The 19,516-nt window shown below is 40.3% G+C and overlaps 1 protein-coding gene across 22 annotated transcripts in view; it reads left to right on the top strand.

Moving 5' to 3' along the window:
- The window catches only part of CHD8 (chromodomain helicase DNA binding protein 8), a 71,573-nt gene that overhangs the window by 39,460 nt on the left and 12,597 nt on the right, over positions 1-19,516 (top strand). For 14 of the 22 annotated variants that reach the window (XM_063644652.1, XM_063644651.1, XM_063644642.1 and 11 more), the window contains 21 exons: positions 1,140-1,322; positions 1,405-1,473; positions 2,023-2,078; positions 2,598-2,715; positions 4,049-4,132; positions 7,073-7,210; positions 8,232-8,353; positions 8,502-8,745; positions 10,320-10,496; positions 11,484-11,627; positions 11,884-12,139; positions 13,686-13,896; positions 14,137-14,332; positions 14,846-15,013; positions 15,213-15,392; positions 15,843-15,953; positions 16,282-16,478; positions 16,741-16,940; positions 17,022-17,202; positions 17,283-17,372; positions 17,648-17,751. In XM_063644652.1, coding sequence (XP_063500722.1) covers positions 1,140-1,322; positions 1,405-1,473; positions 2,023-2,078; positions 2,598-2,715; positions 4,049-4,132; positions 7,073-7,210; positions 8,232-8,353; positions 8,502-8,745; positions 10,320-10,496; positions 11,484-11,627; positions 11,884-12,139; positions 13,686-13,896; positions 14,137-14,332; positions 14,846-15,013; positions 15,213-15,392; positions 15,843-15,953; positions 16,282-16,478; positions 16,741-16,940; positions 17,022-17,202; positions 17,283-17,372; positions 17,648-17,751 — 3,229 coding nt within the window. The remainder of the gene's footprint in view (positions 1-1,139; positions 1,323-1,404; positions 1,474-2,022; positions 2,079-2,597; positions 2,716-4,048; positions 4,133-7,072; positions 7,211-8,231; positions 8,354-8,501; positions 8,746-10,319; positions 10,497-11,483; positions 11,628-11,883; positions 12,140-13,685; positions 13,897-14,136; positions 14,333-14,845; positions 15,014-15,212; positions 15,393-15,842; positions 15,954-16,281; positions 16,479-16,740; positions 16,941-17,021; positions 17,203-17,282; positions 17,373-17,647; positions 17,752-19,516) is intronic. The other 8 variants (XM_063644650.1, XM_063644654.1, XM_063644653.1 and 5 more) reach the window with 1 other exon arrangement.

Below are 19,516 nucleotides of genomic sequence, written 5' to 3'. Positions count from 1 at the left end.
GCTCACTGCAACCTCCACCTCCCGGGTTCAAGCGATTCTCCTGCCTCAGCCTCTTGAGTAGCTGGGACTACAGGCATCCACCACCAGGCCCGGCTAATTTTTGTATTTTTAGCAGAGTTTCACCATGTTGACCAGGCTGGTCTCAAACTCTTGACCTCAGGTGATCCACCTGCCTTGGCCTCCCAAAGTGCTAGGATTACAGGTGTGAGTCACCACTCCCAGCCAATTTAGTTTTGTAGATAATTAATCTTTGTGTTTTCATAAATGGGATCTTTTATTATATTTTCTGGTTGGTTATATGTAGAAATGCTATTGATTTTTTAAAAATTAGTTTTATACCATTCAAGTTTACTAGTTTCAGTAGTTCTTTCATTTGATCCTTTGAGGTTTTCCAGAGAGATAATCATAATTGAAAAATAAGGCCCGGCTAATTTTTGTATTTTTAGCAGGGACAGAGTTTCACCATGTTGGCCAGGCTGGTCTCAAACTCCCAACCTCAGGTGATCTGCCTGCCTCAGCCTCCCACAGTGCTGGTATTACAGGCATGAGCCACTGTACCAAGCCTCCTTCCCAGTTTTTTATCATGAGCTGAAAGTGTTACTTAAATTATTTAATTAGAAAATGTTTAATTCAGCCACTTGAAAGAATAAGGTAAATCAAAAATGTATATGGAAAACATTTCTGGGAAATATCATTAAGTAAAAAAGTAAGTGGCAGAATAGTACATACAGTAGATTCTGTTTATTAAAACAAAAAAACCTTTAGAACTAAGACCAAAAAGCAAAAAATGGAAACAAAATATTCTTGCATTTTTGCACTAACGGGTTGCTTCTAGTGTGAATTATATTGCACCTGCAGCCTGAGAATCCAGTTTTGATTTCCCAGAGCTTCTTGCCACTAGTGGACAGGTTTTTCTCAGTGGATTCTTGGCCTTTCATAAAGCAGTTAAGCAAATTGATATATGGTCAATACATAGCATAATCACATTGTTTGGCAAATAATCTCCTTATCATCTTTTGGTCTGATTTTTCATGAAAATTTTGGAGTAAAATCTAAGTATATGACCATGAGCAAATAATTTTAAAAGTCTTCTCTGTGAGAGACCTAACTAGTCACTCTAACTACTTTTTGCTCTACAGAAGAGACGCTCAAACCGCCAAGTTAAGCGAAAAAAATATACAGAGGACCTGGATATAAAGATCACAGACGATGAAGAAGAAGAAGAGGTGGATGTAACTGGTCCAATAAAACCTGAGCCTATCCTCCCTGAACCAGTGCAAGAACCAGATGGCGAGACTTTGCCTTCCATGCAGTTCTTTGTGGTAAGCTGTAAACTCAAGTGATTTCAGAGGATTGCCTTGCTGGTCACAATCATCTGTTGACTGACTGCATCTTTTGCTGCAGGAGAATCCCAGTGAAGAAGATGCAGCCATTGTAGACAAAGTGCTTTCTATGCGGATTGTGAAGAAGGAGGTGAGGGCTTTTTATTATTATTATTTTATTTTTTATTTTTGAAATAGAGTCTCACTATGTTACCCAGGCTAAAGTGCAGTGGCTATTCATAGATATGATCGTAGCACACTATGAACTTCTGGGCTTGAGCTATTCTTCTGCCTCAGCCTCCTGAGTATCTGAGACTACCATTGTGCACCACTGCGCCTGGCTTTTCTCCATCTTAATATTAACCCATAATGCTATGTTCACAGGCTTTATTTAATGAGCACCTTTGGATGTCAGATATATTGCTAGGGTGTAGTTGTGAGAGATGATGGAGGAAAGTTAGCTAGCAAACAGGAACTGCTTTACTGGTGCTTCTTTTACTTATCTGTTTAGAGTGGGTAAAGGCTTACTTTTTCCAGCTATCAGGCCTCTGTTATTGAAGTATCAGACTAGTTCCTTAATCTCTGAGTTATTAATGTATTCAGATTATTGGTATGAAGTTCTGCAATGTGTGGTTAAAATTAAAAAGTTCATACTTTTACGAATAAGGGACTAGTGACTAATTTATTTCTTTTTTCTTAGCTCCCTTCTGGACAATATACTGAAGCAGAAGAATTCTTTGTCAAGTACAAGAACTAGTACGTGATCTGTGCAAAAAGCTTGTCACCCCAAATTCCACAGGGTGGTAAAAAGTTCTCCTGGGTATCCTGGGTTGGAATGTGTCCCTTTTTTATAGTCTTGTATCCCAGATTGCTGTTTTTAATGGGGAAAAATGGCTATTCAGAGAGAAATTCAGGAATTGACATGACTCTTATTATTTCCTTGTAGGTAAGTGGGGTGAGGGTGGTTCCTGATAAGATGTCTTGTGATTCTCTTTACCTTAGTTTAGCACTAAGATCTTGCTACTCAAAATATGGCCCATGGATCAGCAGAATTAGCATTACTTGGGTGCTTTTTAGAAATGTGGGCTTTCAAGCACATCCCATACCAGGTGGTTTGTATACAAATTAGAGTTTCAGAAGCACTGACCTAAGAGACTGTCTCCCAATTTAAGCCTGTATTTGTTATGTCTGCTTCTGACTAATCCCAAAATTTCAGACAGTAGCCTGCCACCTTCTTTTACTTGCACCATGACTGGATTTTTCCATCCCCCTTAGCTCCTATCTGCATTGTGAATGGGCTACTATCTCCCAACTAGAGAAGGATAAGAGGATACATCAAAAATTAAAGCGCTTCAAAACCAAAATGGCTCAGATGAGACACTTCTTCCATGAGGTAATTAGGAATAGATATTGCCTGCCATTTTTTTCATAGAAGCACAAATTACTGGGGTTGTCAGCCTTGGCTGATTCTTCAAAATACTTGTAATTGGTTTGTATATGTGGGTGTAAACTTTTAATTTTGGTCATTGACTTCCCTTACTTAACTGCCCTTGTGTTGTTTTCTTAGGTTTAAATATGGTTCATTTATTAGTTATAGGGTATTTTGAAATTGATTTCCTCAATGCACATGAAGTATTTTCAAAACTGGTGATACACTGACTGCTGGTCCACTTGAGACATTCTTCTTCCTCTGTCTTTCTTTAGCTATTGATGGTTTCTGTAGACCTATTATTAAGAGAGACCATTTATTTTCTCAAATTTCTAATCCAGTGGATTAGAAATAGGGATAAAGGAGCTTTAATTTCCAATATCCAGGTTTACTCCTAAACACTGGAGCAAGATGAGTGAAGAAATATGCCTGTTATATTTGCAGCGTTCATCCTTGATAAGAGTAGTTTTGCTTGTATGTTGCAAGTAGAAGAAAAAGTGGAATGGATGGACAAGTGAAAGAGATGAAGGAATGGAAATAGCATGTGTTTAAACCCTTGAAAAAGTGTAGGTATGGGGCCGGGCGCAGTGGCTCATGCTTGTAATCCCAGCACTTCAGGAGGCCAAGGCAGGCAGATCACAAGTGATCTCCTGACCTCAAGAGGTCAGGAGTTTGAGACTAGCATGGCCAACACAGTGAAACCCCGTCTCTACTAAAAATACAAAAATTAGCCGGGCGTAGTGGCAGATGCCTGTAATCCCAGCTACTCGGGAGGCTGAAGCAGGAGAATCACTTGAACCTAGGAGGTGGAGGTTGCAGTGAGCCAAGATCGCACTACTGCACTCCAGCCTGGATGACAGAGCAAGGCTCTATCTCAAAAAAAAAAAAAAAAAAAAAAGGTTTAGGTGTAAAGCAGAGTAGAAAAATAGTTGCGGGAGATGTAGAATCAAAAGAGGTCTTATTTGAAAATGTGAAATGTGGAACATATACGTGTATTTATGGCAATGACTCAGTAGAGGGATTCCTAAGAATACAAGAAGCAATGAACACCAGAGCATATATGGAGAGAAGGACCTCTGTTAGAAAGAGACACTCACTGGTAGCAGGTGAGAAGTCAGGTATAGACGCTGGTAAATTCATAGGATTTGATGTTACGAAAAAGGAGAACGCCCATTGGATAGCTTCTAATTTCTTTAAAAATTTTGAACTAGGATTCTCTGCTAAAGGTGAGGTAGAGGAGTGGGCTTACTGGACAGTGATCTTTTGGTCTTATTGTTTGGTTTCATAACTCATCTAGGATGAAGAGCCCTTTAATCCAGACTACGTAGAGGTGGATAGGATATTGGATGAGTCTCACAGTATTGACAAGGACAATGGGGAGGTGAGTTGGTGAGGCATGGAGTAACATGAACATCCTCTTAGATTTCTGCTGGTGGGTTTGCCAATCCTTTATTTTTCGGGTATGGATGCAAAATCCCTTGGACTGAAAAGGTATTTCTAGATTTTTCTGTGGAATCCTTTGAAAGATAATGGGAGGTAAGGGAGTAGGGAGAGATGCTAAAAGGCAAGATTTCTGTAAAGTCAAACATGTAGAAGCTAAGTACTGAAATGTCATTCATCTTGGTCTCATTTTTCCTCATATTTTAAATGGGAGACTCTTGACATACAGTTAGAGGTGGGGTGTTGGGCAGGGGAAAGGGATACTTCACAAATTCCTAAATTTATGATATAAAAATACTTCTACAGGCTCACTCCTAGCTTTCTACAAATCATGTTCTTGAGAATGGGCTACTTCCTGAACTCACCATTACTTAAATGTCTCTTCATTTGTCATTAAAACAGATCTGCTGGCCAGGCGCGGTGGCCCACACCTGTAATCCCAGCACTTTGGGAGGCTGAGGTGGGCAGATCACAAGGTCGAGAGTTTGAGACCAGCTTGGCCAACATAGTGAAACCCCATCTCTACTAAAAATACAAAAATTAGCCAGGTGTGGTGGCACACGCCTGTCGTCCTAGCTACTCGGGAGGCTGAGGCAGGAGAATCACTTGAACCCGGGAGGCAGAAGTTGTGGAGAGCCAAGATCACGCCATTGCACTCCATCCTGGGCAACAGAGTGAGACTCTGTCTCAAAAAAACAAACAAAAAAGCAGATCTACATTTGAATCTGTATTTTAATTAGTTTATTTTTCTCTCTTTTCTTTTTGTTTTGTATTTTGCTTGTTTGTTTGTTTGTTTTTTTTTTTGAGACCATCTTCACTCTGTCACCCAGGTTGGGGTGCAATGGTGTGATCTTGGCTCATTGCAACCTCCACCTCCCAGATTCAAGCAATTCTCATGCCTCAGCCTCCTGAGTAGCTGGGACTGCAAGCGTGTGCCATCATGCCCGGCTAGTTTTTATATTTTTAGTACAGACGGGGTTTCCTCATGTTGGCCAGGCTGGTCTCGAACTCCTGACCTCAGGTGATCTCCCTGCCTCGGCCCCCCAAACTGCTGGGATTATGGGCGTGAGCCACCTATGCCTGGCACCTTTTTCATTTTCAAATGGTCATCTATGTCTTAGCCAGCAGGGAATTCAGCTTTCTTTTAAATTTACTTCTAATTTTTTTAGGCTACAAACCATCATTTTCTTAGAATTTGTCACTTTATTTTTACTTCCAGTAGCACTTTTTGGTTTAGCTTAGCAGGATCATAAAGAAAATTTTTATCACATCTGACACTTTATACAGTGACCAGTAGAGAACAGCAGAACCTTTTTAAGATGTTAGTGTTCAGTGGGTGAGCAGGGCTTTTTCATGACTTTTTCAAGTGACTTGATCCTCCCGTACATCATTCTAACAGGACCTCTGAGTTAAATTCTTTCCTCTATAAAATTCCGAAGTTTATTCTACTTTATAAGTCTTCAGGTTCACTCAGAGACTCAGAATCTTAGATATCCAGGACCCGGTATAATTCATTGGCTTTAAATCCTAACAAGCATGCTTCACATAACATATTCTGCTTTTGAAGTTGGGGTGGTAGTATTGCATGTTTGTTTGTGTGAGTTGAGTGGAGAATGGGCCGGATTTTAGGGCAGGTTGTTAGCTACTCTTAAATTCTCATCATTTTTCAGGATCTCAGCCTTTCCAACCTTGACAGTCTTATGCTTTTTATCATATCTACCCTTCTAAAAGCAATTGGCCTTTAGTTAGGCCCCTTTGGAATGTCTTGCAAATGACATGACAGATGATAATGTTTTCATACTCTAATACTATAATTTATGCTCCCAGTATTGGCTAATACTGTTCTATGTACCCATTTTCCACCCCTCTGCAAAATAAGTTTGTCATCCATTTTATATTAACTAATGGTGGAAGTAAATATTACAATAGATATTATGCTGGAAATGTGTGACCTGGACAAATGGCTTTATATGGAGAGTGACCTGAGTTACTATGATAAAGAAAAAGGTAAAAGAGCAAGCAGCTGGATCAATTCCAGAGATTCGAGATCTGTGACTACGTTGAAGCACTTTCACATATTTTGTTGGCTATTTTAAGTTTTCCATGAATTGATAATTAGAGATTCTTGTTGATTACACTAGGCCCAATCTAATCCTTGCTTTGTACTTCATAAGCCAAAAATGGAGATGCAGTAAGTGCAGTGATCATGTTTATTAGTGAAAATAGGAGCCATTTACCATTGGTCACTGCCCCTTCACTTTCAGTGGAATACCTACATAAACTAGTACTTACTGTAGTTGAACTTTTTAGCATTTTCTCTTCCTTCTTTACTCTTAGTACCTCTTTTTGGTGATAACCTCTTGTTAGCTCCTAGCTTCCTGGCGCTCACAAGGACATTTCTTTATCATCATATAAGTGCTCTTGAGGTGCATCTGCAATGAGCTCTAGGGGCCCAGAAGCCAGTATAAGCTGATAGTCCTCATCCTAAAGGTAGCCTAGCTGCCACTGTGTCAAATTTGGCTCCAGGAGAATAGTATGGCACAGAAACATTATCTTTTAATTTCAACATGGTATAGGAAAAGATTAGTCTTTTTTTTTCATCTGTTTAGTTGATGAGCATGTTTTATTGCTTAGTGTTCTAGAAACTAGTGGGTAGAAATTTTCCTTTTAGAAGAGATTCTTATAAATTGCTTTGAAGAATGATCAAAGCCATATAGTGCATCAGAAGGTGAACTTTTGGTTGGTGTGTTTGGCCTGACTTTTTCAACAGCTTCTAGGTACTGATACTTTGTGATCTGATCTTACAATCAAATTTTTATTCTTTAACCGGAGCAGAGAACACAGAATCAGTTTCTTAAGGCTTTGGTTTCTTCTCTCCTAGCCCGTTATTTACTACCTGGTGAAATGGTGCTCTCTGCCCTATGAGGATAGCACATGGGAGCTAAAAGAAGATGTTGATGAGGGCAAAATTCGAGAATTTAAACGGATTCAGTCAAGGCACCCAGAACTCAAAAGGGTGGTAAGTACATATGCATTAGAGTATAAAGGCCTACATAAGAAATGATTAAATTTTTTCCCCTATGGAATTTTTTGTTGTTTTAGCTTTTTATTATGGAAATTTCAAACATATAAAAATCGAAGAAATGGTATAATGTACCCATCACCCACGTAACAATTATCAGTACATATCCAGTCTTGTGTCATATATTTTCCTACCCATTAATTCCGTTTCCCAGGTTATTTTAAATCAAATCCCAGATTCATTTATTTCATCTGTAAATATTACAGTGTTTTTGCCTAAAAGAAATAATACCGTTATTACACCTAAAAAATTTAATCATTCTTTAATATCATCAAGTCATTGGTACCAATCATTGCATACATTTCCCTGATTGTCTTCTAATTTTTGTTAAATCATTTAAATTTGGTTCTCAGTAAGGTCCATATATTGCTATCAGTTAATATGTCTCAAGTTTCTTTTAAGCTCCCCCTTAATCTCCTCCTCTCCTTCTAATTTTCTCATGAAGAAATCAGGTGATTTGTTTTGTAGGATTTTCCATAGGCTGAAGTTTGCTAATTACCCTTGGTACTTTTTTACATGTTCTCTGTCCCTGATATTTCACATGAATACTTAGGTTTAGAGCAACACTGTCCAATAAAACATTTTAGAGCTGTGCTGTCTAATACAGTAGTCACTAGCCATGTTTTTTTTTGTTTGTTTTTTGTTTTTTAACATTGTAGAAAGCTCTATTAGACATCACTGTTCTACAGTGATGATCAGATGAGAGAGGGAAGCCAGTAACTGCTTCATAGATGGTGGTGTGTACTTCCATCAGGTTGTGTTTTGTGATGTTGTCAGCCATTTGTGATCATTATGGACCTGTAAAGCAACGTTATGAACTCATGAATTTAAATATATTTGACATGTTTTAATCCAAACAGTGTTGGTTTGAATTGATTTTAACTATTAGAACTTACCTAGTAAGTCTTCCCTTTTGGTAATGTCTCCACTCCATTTATTCAAACGTCTTGTTTTTTAGAATCGTCCACAGGCAAGTGCCTGGAAGAAATTGGAGCTATCACATGAATATAAAAACAGAAATCAGCTACGGGAATATCAGTTGGAAGGGGTCAATTGGCTGCTCTTTAATTGGTATAACAGGTAAAGGAAAGAATGGGCCCATAAGATGTAAGCTTAGTTCTGGGATTATTTTTATTTGTTTTCTATTGAAACAATTTCTTCCTACATACTCTATTTTTTTTAAAGATAGTATCTTTTAACATTTTTTTTTCCCATGGTGAATCTGCAGGCAGAACTGCATCCTGGCTGATGAGATGGGATTGGGCAAAACTATTCAGTCCATTGCCTTCTTGCAGGAAGTATATAATGTGGGCATCCATGGTCCCTTCTTGGTCATTGCCCCATTGTCCACAATTACTAACTGGGAGCGAGAATTTAATACATGGACAGAAATGAACACTATTGTGTACCATGGCAGTCTGGCCAGCAGGCAGATGATTCAACAGTATGAAATGTACTGCAAAGATTCACGGGTGAGTTGTATGTCTTGGGAATACTATGGCTTAGAGAAAGTCGGCCAAGGTACCTGGTATTTTAGGGGCTATATATGAATAGAAGACTTTTGTTGAAAGTCTTCAATATGCCTATGCAAAAATGCTTATGGTTTAAGGCATTTTTTGTATAGCAGTGTGCAGGGCATTTTTTTGACTTTGCTATTTTTTTTTTACCTAGTAAGACATTTGATCCAGTAGAAGTTCTGATTTTATTTATGAACATACACATTTTAAGTAGAATTTTGTCAGCATCAATGAATTTTAATCATAGTATTTTACAGAAATTAAATTCCTTTAGCCACTTATTCCGTGTGGTGGTGAGTTTCTTTCTTTTCCTCTTTTTAGTCTACTGAAATTTTCATCAAGATCAGTTTCTTTTTCTAAATGGTCGGGCATGGTGGCTCATGCCTGTGATCCTAGCACTATGGGAGGTGAGGTGGGCTTATTACCTGAGGTTGGGAGTTCTAGACTAGCCTGGCCAACATGGTGAAACCCCATCTCTACTAAAGATATAAAAATTAGCCAGGTGTGGCCGGGCGCGGTGGCTCACGCTTGTAATCCCAGCACTTTGGGAGGCCGAGGCGGGCGAATCACGAGGTCAGGAGATCGAGACCGCGGTGAAACCCCGTCTCTACTAAAAAATATAAAAAATTAGCCAGGTGTGGTGGCGGGCGCCTGTAGTCCCAGCTACTCGGAGAGGCTGAGGCAGGAGAATGGCGTGAACCCGGGAGGCAGAACTTGCAGTGAGCCGAGATTGCGCCACTGAACTCCAGCCTGGGTGACAGAGCGAGACTCTGTCTCAAAAAAAAAAAAAAATTAGCCAGGTGTGGTGGTGGGCACCTGTAATCCCAGCTACTCAGGAGGCTGAGGCAGGAGAATCGCTTGAAACCAGGAGGCAAAGGCTGCAGTGAGCCGAGATCGTCACACTGCACTCCATGGGCGACAGAGCGAGACTGTGTCTCAAAAAAAGAAAAAAAAAAGATGCGTTCCTTTTTCCATGTAAATTTGAAAACAAAATTGGAATTATCCATCGTGTATTAACATGAATTTTATTGTTTTTCTACTATTAGTTTTTTTATTTCTACCAAATCAAATCTTTTCGTCATATTTTGTAGCTTTTAATTTTGTTAAAGTGATTTCATTCTTTTGTCAATTTTTAGACATCAGCCAATATTATGTTCTGTATTAGCTATTTTCATTTTTGTTGTCTTGTGTAGTTCAGCATCGTCCAGCAGTTGTGGATTTCATTGTTAATCAACAAAAGATCTAGGGCAGAGATACATGAGCTAGGCATACAGCAGAGTAAAAATTGTCTAGCCTCTCATTCAATGAGTCTGTCATTTTCCCAAGAAGCTGAATATGTTGAGGAAGCAATGTATCTTACATTCAGTGATATGGCACTATTTTTCAGGAAGATAAACAGCGGTGGAGGTGGGTGGTGGTGCAGGTTGTATTGCCTATTAAACATGCCTTAATATAGACAAGTAATTCAGAAGAGCTCCTCATTTAGGTACATTTTTGGTTTTTTCTGACTTTACTGCCTTCATGCTTAGGGACGCCTCATCCCAGGCGCATACAAGTTTGATGCTCTGATCACCACTTTTGAGATGATTTTGTCAGATTGTCCTGAGCTTCGTGAAATTGAATGGCGCTGTGTTATCATTGATGAAGCCCATCGACTGAAAAACCGTAATTGCAAGCTGCTTGATAGTCTCAAGCACATGGACCTGGTGAGTTCCACACTGACTTGTGGGCAGAAACACCTGGAATTCACCTTAATTCCTTGCGGTATTAAAATAACCCTAGTTTAGCAGAGAAGAAAAGTCTGAATCGTGGTATTGAACAGTGGGGATGACCTATGGGAATGTTAACCTGAAAGTCATGTAAAAGTCATACACTTTAGAATTGAGAAGTTTAGTGATAACCAGAAGAGGAGGTAGGAAACTATATTGGTTACCTATTATTACTGCATAACAAAATACTCCAAAACTTAATGTCCTACAACAACTATATTTTTCATGATCTTCTAGCTCAACCAGTTAGGCTGAGTTCAGCTAGTTGGTTCTTACGATGATCTTGCCTGGAGTCAGTATTGCTGCAGCTGGCAGTTGATGCTGGTTTTTATCTGGAGCACCTGGGTTCCACATGGCCTCTCATCCTCCATAGGTCAGATTGGGCTTCTTTGCGTGGTAGTCTCAGAGCAGTATTCCAAGAGGGCAAAAGTAGAAACAGCAACCTTTGAGATAGGCTCTGAAACTCACACAGTGTCACTTCTGCTACATTCTTGTTCTTGCAAGTAATAAGGCAAGCCTAGGGGTGAACCTTGATAGGAGGAACAGCAGCAAATTAATGACCATATTTAATCCAGCTCAGTTACATTCTGTAGAAGACAGCAGATTTTAGGATATCTGTGGGGAGTTGAATATGGAGAGACATATGTAACTGGAATAAACATAATCAGAATTCATTTTTTAATTTGCTTATAATATTTGTTATTTCAATACATTAATGTCAGAGGGATTTCTTGAATGCTTTGTGTTTATCGAAAGAGGGGAGAAATGGAAGAAAAGTTAATGGACCAGTGATCTGGTCCATTCTCATCATTTTATAGATAAAGAAATTAAAGGTTATATACGTTAAAGATTATATACTTGATAGGAAACCCCAGAAGTCCTTCATGTTTTTAAATTTTATTCTTTTGTTTCCTCCATTTCTAGGAACACAAGGTGCTACTCACAGGAACACCATTGCAAAATACTGTAGAAGAACTGTTTAGCTTGCTTCATTTCTTGGAACCATCACAATTTCCCTCAGAATCAGAGTTTCTCAAGGACTTTGGGGATCTCAAGACAGAGGAACAGGTAGGAAGTCTATCTGATGAGGTACTAACTCAGGACAAAAAAGATGAAGTTTGTACAAGGCAGACATCTGTTGTCATGGGTATCTCAAGGGCCTTTCTGAACTCCTTATAACCTTGTGCCTACATCATTTGTGGCATCATCCAAAGTATACATTTCTTAGATAGTGGAAAACTCTAATTTTTCCATGTTTCTACATAATGTGAGAATGTTTGCCCTCATCTTACTGATTTATTTTTCTCTCTGTAATGGACCACAGGTTCAAAAACTACAGGCCATTCTTAAGCCAATGATGCTGAGAAGACTCAAAGAGGATGTTGAAAAAAATTTGGCACCCAAACAGGAAACTATTATTGAAGTAGAGCTAACTAATATCCAGAAGAAATACTATCGGGCTATTTTGGAGAAGAATTTCTCCTTCCTTTCCAAAGGGGCAGGTCATACCAACATGCCTAATCTACTTAACACAATGATGGAGTTGCGCAAGTGCTGCAACCACCCATATCTCATCAATGGTGAGGGAATACTTGTTATATACCTGAACTTCTGTAGTACCCGTGTTTACTTTCTGGATGATGCTCCTTGGGGACAATGGATGCATTGACTCATCCAACCTAATTTGGGGTGCAGACTGAGGAATGGGAAATGGTTCTTCTTTTACAAAAGAGATTCTAAGCCTGGGCAACATGATGAAATCCCACCTCTACAAAAAATACAAAAATTAGCCAGATGTGATGGCAGGCATCTGTGGTTCTAGCTACTTTGGAGACTGAGCTTGGAGGATCACTTGAACCCAGAAGGCAGAGGTTGCAGTGAGCTGAGATCACACCACTGCACTCCAGCCTGGGTGACAGAGTGAGACCCTGTCTCCAAATAAAGTAAATAAAAACAATTCTTATTTGGAATGTTTTTCTGTAGTTCTTTCTACCCCTTTGATCCTACATAATCTCCAAAATTAAATAGGATTTGCTGTTTAGAATTTCATGAATAAGAGCTCAGATTAGCCACACAGTGGCATGTTCCTGTAGTCCCAGCTACTTAGGAGGCTGAGGCAGGAGGATCGCTTGAGCCCATGAGTTTGAAGCTAGCCCTGTCTCAAAACACTCTTAGGTTACTCTGTTCCTTGGATAAATGTCCTCATCGACACTCCATTTTGCTGTTTCTGTCTCTTTTGGGTGCTGATGGTGTGTCCTATCTTAGTCCTTGTCCACATACTTAAATTTTTTTTTTAAACCCAGTTATCATAGGCCTGCCTTACTTGGCATATTTTGTATGACACATCTGAGGATGATTTAAGTTTCTTCTTTTTTTTTTTTTGAGATGGAGTTTCACTCTTGTCGCCCAGGCTGGAGTACAGTGGTGCAATCTCGGCTCACTGCAACCTCTGCCTCCCGGGTTCAAGCGATTCTCCTGCCTCAGCCTCCCAAGTAGCTGGGATTACAGGCGCCTGCTACCACACCCAGCTAATTTTTTGTATTTTTAGTAGAGACAGGGTTTCGCCACATGGGGCAGGCTGGTCTCGAACTTCTACCTCAGGTGATCTGCCCACCTTGGCCTCCCACAGTGCTGGGATTACAGGCGTGAACCACTGAGCCCGGCTGATTTTTTTTTTTTTTTTTTTTTTTAAGGTGGAGTCTCGCTCTGTCACCCAGGCTGGAGTGCAGTGATGCGATCTCAGCTCACTGCAACCACCACCTCCCGAATTCAAGCGATTCTCCTGCCTCAGCCTCCTGAGTAGCTGGAACTACAGGCCTCCGCCACCACACCTAGCTAATTTTTGTATTTTTAGTAGAGACGGGGTTTCACCATGTTGGCCAGACTGGTCTCGAACTGCTGACCTCAAGTGATCCACCTGCCTCGGCCTCCCAAAGTGTTGGGATTACAGGCATGAGCCACTGTACCCAGCCGATTTAAGATTTTTTGGTGCTGAAATTCTGTGTGTGAGAAATGTTGGTCTTAAGTCAAATTACATTTATTTTCCGTTTGCTTTCTTAGTTAAATAGACTACAACCTTAATATGGTTCACTGGATCTCAACATAATTTGATTTTTCTTTTGGCAGGTGCCGAAGAAAAAATCCTAACAGAATTCCGTGAAGCTTGCCATATTATACCTCATGACTTTCACCTGCAGGCCATGGTTCGTTCAGCTGGCAAACTGGTTCTTATTGACAAGTTGCTTCCAAAGCTTAAAGCTGGTGGCCATAAAGTTCTGATCTTCTCTCAGATGGTACGCTGCCTAGACATCCTAGAGGATTATTTAATCCAGAGAAGGTAAGAAAAGAGTCATCCTAGCCTGTGGTTACTCTGTCTTCATAAAGCAGCAAAAAGTAGGAGGGCCTGGGTTTAATTAGAGTTGACCAATTGCAATAAGAGAAGTTTTTAAGATTCTCACTCTCAACTTGGGTTTTTGACCAGCTTTGATATGGTAGTACTGGTATTGATCCTAGCCTGCTGTTTTGGTCTCCACTTCTGCTTAGCCACCTACATTTTTTTTCTGCGATTCCCATACAGGTACTTATATGAACGTATTGATGGGCGAGTTAGAGGCAACCTTCGACAGGCTGCCATTGACCGCTTCAGCAAGCCTGACTCAGACCGCTTTGTCTTCTTACTGTGTACTCGGGCTGGTGGACTTGGTATTAATCTTACAGCTGCTGATACCTGCATCATCTTTGATTCAGACTGGAATCCACAAAATGACCTGCAGGTAAAGGAATTCATTGTCTTAGGGACTAACTACCTAACTTGGGAGATTTTTCAACAAGAATAGGATCTTTTAGAAAGACCTTTCAGAGAGTTTGGAATTGTTTCCTTAGTTGAGGGTGGCAGTTAGGTCAGGGAATCAGCAAACGTTTTCTGTAAACGACAAGATAGTAAATGTTTTAGGCTTTGTGAGCCATCGAGTCTCTGTTGCAACTGCTTACCTCCAAGTCCTGTAGTGCAAAAACAGCCTTAGATAATATGTAAATGAATGGGTGGTCCCACCTGTGTCCCCATTGAACTTTATTTATAAAAACAGATGTCCACGCAGACTTTAGTTTGCTGACCCCTGTTCTACATGATGGGGTGATAATTTCATCTTGAAATTGACTCTTGGTTTTGAGTTGATCTCATGGCTGCTCTACAGAGGTGAAAGAATCATAAATTGGTATTTTGTATCCTTTCCCCTGCTAATTTTATGATATCTTTCTCCTTTCCTTTCATTTTTATTTTAAACCAGGCCCAGGCACGATGTCATCGAATTGGGCAGAGCAAAGCTGTGAAGGTGTACCGCCTCATCACTCGTAATTCCTACGAGAGAGAGATGTTTGATAAGGCTAGCCTCAAGTTGGGATTGGATAAGGCTGTGCTTCAATCCATGAGTGGTCGGGATGGCAACATTACTGGAGTGAGTCTTCTTAGTTTATAGATAAGTTTGTAGTAGGTCATTGTGATAGAGGGAAACAAAAGCTATTTGTACACAGGGATTTGACTACGTTGTTTGGATTCTCAATTATTATTTCTTAAAATATAATAGCTAAAATATTATGGCACAGTTAGATATTACTCTCTTGATAGTCTTTTCATCTTTCTATTGGTTTTTACAGATCCAACAGTTCTCTAAGAAGGAGATTGAAGATCTTTTAAGAAAAGGAGCATATGCAGCCATCATGGAGGAAGATGATGAAGGCTCCAAGTTTTGTGAAGAAGACATTGACCAGATCTTGTTAAGACGAACAACAACCATCACCATTGAATCTGAAGGAAAAGGTTCCACCTTTGCTAAGGCATGTTCTGTCTATGCCAGAGGCTAGAAAAACACAGATAGAGACTGGAATCTCTAGGATTTAATTATGTTTTTATGCTGGGGACGGTGGCTCATGCCTATAATCCTAGCACTTTGGGAGGCTGAAGCGGGCAGATCACTTGAGGTCAGGAGTTCGAGACCCAGCCTGCCCAACATGGTGAAACCTCGTCTCTACCAAAAATACAAAAATTAGCCAGGAGTGGTGGCTTGCACCTGTAGTCCCAGCTACTCGGGAGGCTGAGGCAGGAGAATCACTTGAACCCAGCAGGTGGAGGCTGTGGTGAGCTGAGATCGTGCCACTGTACTCCAGCCTGGGCGACAGAGCAAGACTGTGTCTCAAAAAAAAAAAAATGTTTTTAAAACATAATTGCTGATTTTGCACCACTTAAAAAAAAAAGTCTGCTTTACCTCTGCATTTGTTTTTCTCTAGGCAAGTTTTGTTGCTTCTGAAAACAGGACAGATATTTCTTTGGATGACCCCAACTTTTGGCAAAAGTGGGCCAAAAAGGCTGACCTAGACATGGATCTGCTCAACAGCAAGGTGAGTTCTTCTTTTAGGGAGGAGGTATTGCAGAAGACCACACTACTTTCAGGAGTCTTTACAGCTGCTCTGATTATTTGATGCTAATTGTGGTTTATGATGGTGTATTGTATACAAGGGCTGTTGTGGATACTTTCTGCCTAGGAGGCCCAGAAGAGTAGTTGCTTTCTGAATAATTTTGCTTTCTGTAGATGATTTTACATGTCATTTAAAAAAACTCTGCGTATCTACACGTTACATCCAACGTTATCGTAATCCATAATTGTCTTATTCTTTTCCCATGAGCAAATCAAGAAGAGAATTACTTCTCCTTCTGTTCTCTTCATAGAATAATTTGGTAATTGACACACCTAGAGTACGAAAACAAACGCGCCACTTTAGCACTCTGAAAGATGATGACCTGGTGGAATTCTCTGATTTGGAAAGTGAGGATGATGAGCGGCCACGCTCCCGCAGACATGACCGTCATCATGCCTATGGGCGCACTGACTGCTTTCGGGTGGAAAAGCATCTCCTGGTATATGGGTAAGACTCCAACTTACCATTAGAGGTAGTGCATAGTGCATCTCCATCCTGATAGATACTCTCGGTTTGCCTTTCAAATTGGGGGCTATGATCAAAGAAGGGATAATGTGAAAAAATAATTGCTTTGGAGGGAGTTTGTTCTGCTTATTCTGTTACTATGTTTTTTAAGATCTTTGTTTCACACCTTTTCAGAGACATGATTCTGAGGGGCAGGGGACTATCATTTCTCAGAAAAATGTTAATATAGTTTTCTCTTTTTTAGTTGGGGACGATGGCGAGATATTTTATCTCATGGACGCTTCAAGCGACGTATGACTGAACGAGATGTGGAGACCATTTGTCGGGCCATTCTCGTGTACTGTCTTCTACACTACCGTGGGGATGAAAATATTAAAGGCTTCATCTGGGACTTGATTAGCCCAGCTGAAAATGGCAAGACAAAAGAATTGCAGAATCATTCAGGTAATTATCAACTCTTTACTGTATGTTTTTCTATAGGTTAATCTAATCCTTTTCAGGTCCAAGGGTTTTTCTCAATCCAAGTCTTTGATGTCTCCCCTTTCCCAGGTCTATCTATCCCTGTGCCTCGTGGACGCAAAGGAAAAAAAGTAAAGTCACAAAGCACTTTTGATATTCATAAGGCAGATTGGATCCGGAAATATAACCCTGACACTTTGTTCCAAGATGAAAGTTATAAGAAGCACTTGAAACATCAGTGTAACAAGTAAGCATAGAGTTAGCAGACATTTTCCACCTCAAACTTCTACACTGTTACTGAGCCAGCTCTTCCTCTGTCCTTTCTAGGGTACTGTTGCGGGTACGAATGCTATACTACCTGAGGCAGGAGGTTATTGGAGACCAAGCAGAAAAGGTGTTAGGGGGTGCGATTGCCAGGTAAAATTCTGCTGTATTTTTTTGATTTATGCCCTACCTTATTTGAGGAAAGATTGGTTTACTTATTTCATTTTATGCTATCTTTGGGATACCTGATAATTTAAATCTATATATCAGGTCTTTAATCCTATACTTGACACTAGTGGGAGGAAATAGGGTAGATGCATGAGTATTTAAATTAATGGATACAGGAAGATACCTATAATAACCTTTGCAAGGATTCTCACTTTAATTTCCTGCATTTCTGTGTTGACTCTGCCCTCTTATACCTTTAGTGAGATTGACATATGGTTCCCAGTAGTGGATCAACTGGAGGTTCCAACAACATGGTGGGACAGTGAGGCTGACAAGTCGCTGCTCATTGGAGTCTTTAAACATGGTATGTACCTTCTCCTATTCTACTCCTTTCCTACTGAAGATTTATGTTCTCGGATGGAACATTTAGCAAAATGCTCCTGAGAAGTAACTGAGTTATCTGATTGATCTTCAATAAATTTGAGTAGGAAAGTAGTTAAATATCCAGAGCAGAGCAGTTAGTTCCTATAAATAGATGTTCGAGAAGGGCCAGATGGATAGGTAAATCTCAAGGTAGGAAGCCTCCCATCTGTTCTCTAATCACTGTTAGCAGTGTGTTACTTCGCTGTATGCTATGGTAAGTTAGGGTCCCATGAATTAGGGCAGGTAATATACCCCAACTATTGTTAATAATAATCACACTTAATTTATATGACTTTCCTCTCGATGCGTGCTAGCATAACAATTGCAGCAGATCATCTTGTCGCAGTTGTATTTCTGGGCGGGTAGGCAGAGGGAAGCCTCAGTAATGTCACCTCAGAGGCAAAGCACCACCTGCAGGGTGGACTCTTTCTGGATGTTATAGTCTGAAAGAGTGCGGCCATCCTCCAACTGTTTGTTCACAAATATCAGATGCTGCTGGTCAGGTGGGATGCCCTCCTTGTCGTGGATCTTGGCTTTGACATTTTCACTGGTGTCACTCGGCTGGACCTCAAGGGTGATGGTTTTGCCTGTTAGGGTCTTTACAGAGATCTGCATCTCTCTGTCAGCTTGGGTGCCTCACTGAAGAGAAAGAGCTGAAAATCTTCTGTTTTCGTACATGTCCCATTTGTCTAAATGTTCAGCGGTCACTCTGATATAGGTATGAGCAGCAGTTTTTGAGTGAAATAAAAATAGAGTATAAGAAGGGAGACTGACTAGCCAAAACAAAAACGCAGTGAGGGTAAGAATATTTCCTTACTCTTATAGCAGTTTTGCCTAATGCCAAATCCCAGGCACTAAAAGCAGTGAGCGTTAACTTTCAGCCAAGTGAATTTGTTAATTAGAATGTCTTTTTTTTTAAAAGAATACTTTTTTTTTTCTATAAAATAAAAGTAATGGTACTTAATCTACATCTTTTTTGAGACGTTTAATGGGATAAATAAAACTGCAGGGGCCAGGCGCGGTGGCTCATGCCTGTAATCCCAGCACTTTGGGTGGCCAAGGTGGGCAGATCAGGAGATCGAGACCATCCTGGCTAACACAGTGAAACCCCGGCTCTACTAAGAAATATAAAAAATTAGCTGGGCGTGGTGGTGGGCATCTGTAGTCCCAGCTACTCAGGAGGCTGAGGCAGGAGAATGGCGTGAACCTGGAAGGCAGAGCTTGCAGTGAGCCGAGATCGCACCACTGCACTCCAGCCTGGGTGACAGAGTGAGACTCCGTCTCAAAAAATAAATAAATAAATAAATAAATAAATAAATAAATAAATAAATAAAACTGCAGGCAAGGCATGGTGGTTCACACCTGGAATCCTAACACTTTGGGAGCCTAAGGCTATCAGTCACTAGTTAAAAACTCTTCATGATTCTAAATTGCTATAAAAATGTTAAATATAGTAATAAACCCAGTAGTTGTCCAAGATAACATTCTAGGGCCAGGCGCGATGGCTCACGCCTGTAATCCCAGCACTTTAGGAGGCCAAGGCGGGCAGATCACAAGGTCAGGAGATCAAGACCATCCTGGCTAAGATGGTGAAACCCTGTCTCTACTAAAAATACAAAAAATTAGCCGGGCGTGGCGGCAGGCACCTGTAGTCCCAGCTGCTGGGGAGGCTGAGGCAGGAGAATGGCGTGTACCCGGGAGGCGGA

This window comes from Symphalangus syndactylus, chromosome 8 (genome assembly GCF_028878055.3).
Source record: "Symphalangus syndactylus isolate Jambi chromosome 8, NHGRI_mSymSyn1-v2.1_pri, whole genome shotgun sequence".
Classification (NCBI taxonomy): Eukaryota; Metazoa; Chordata; class Mammalia; order Primates; family Hylobatidae; genus Symphalangus; species Symphalangus syndactylus.
Note: the sequence above shows the minus strand (reverse complement) of the source record. Positions and strands in the feature narration are given on the sequence as shown.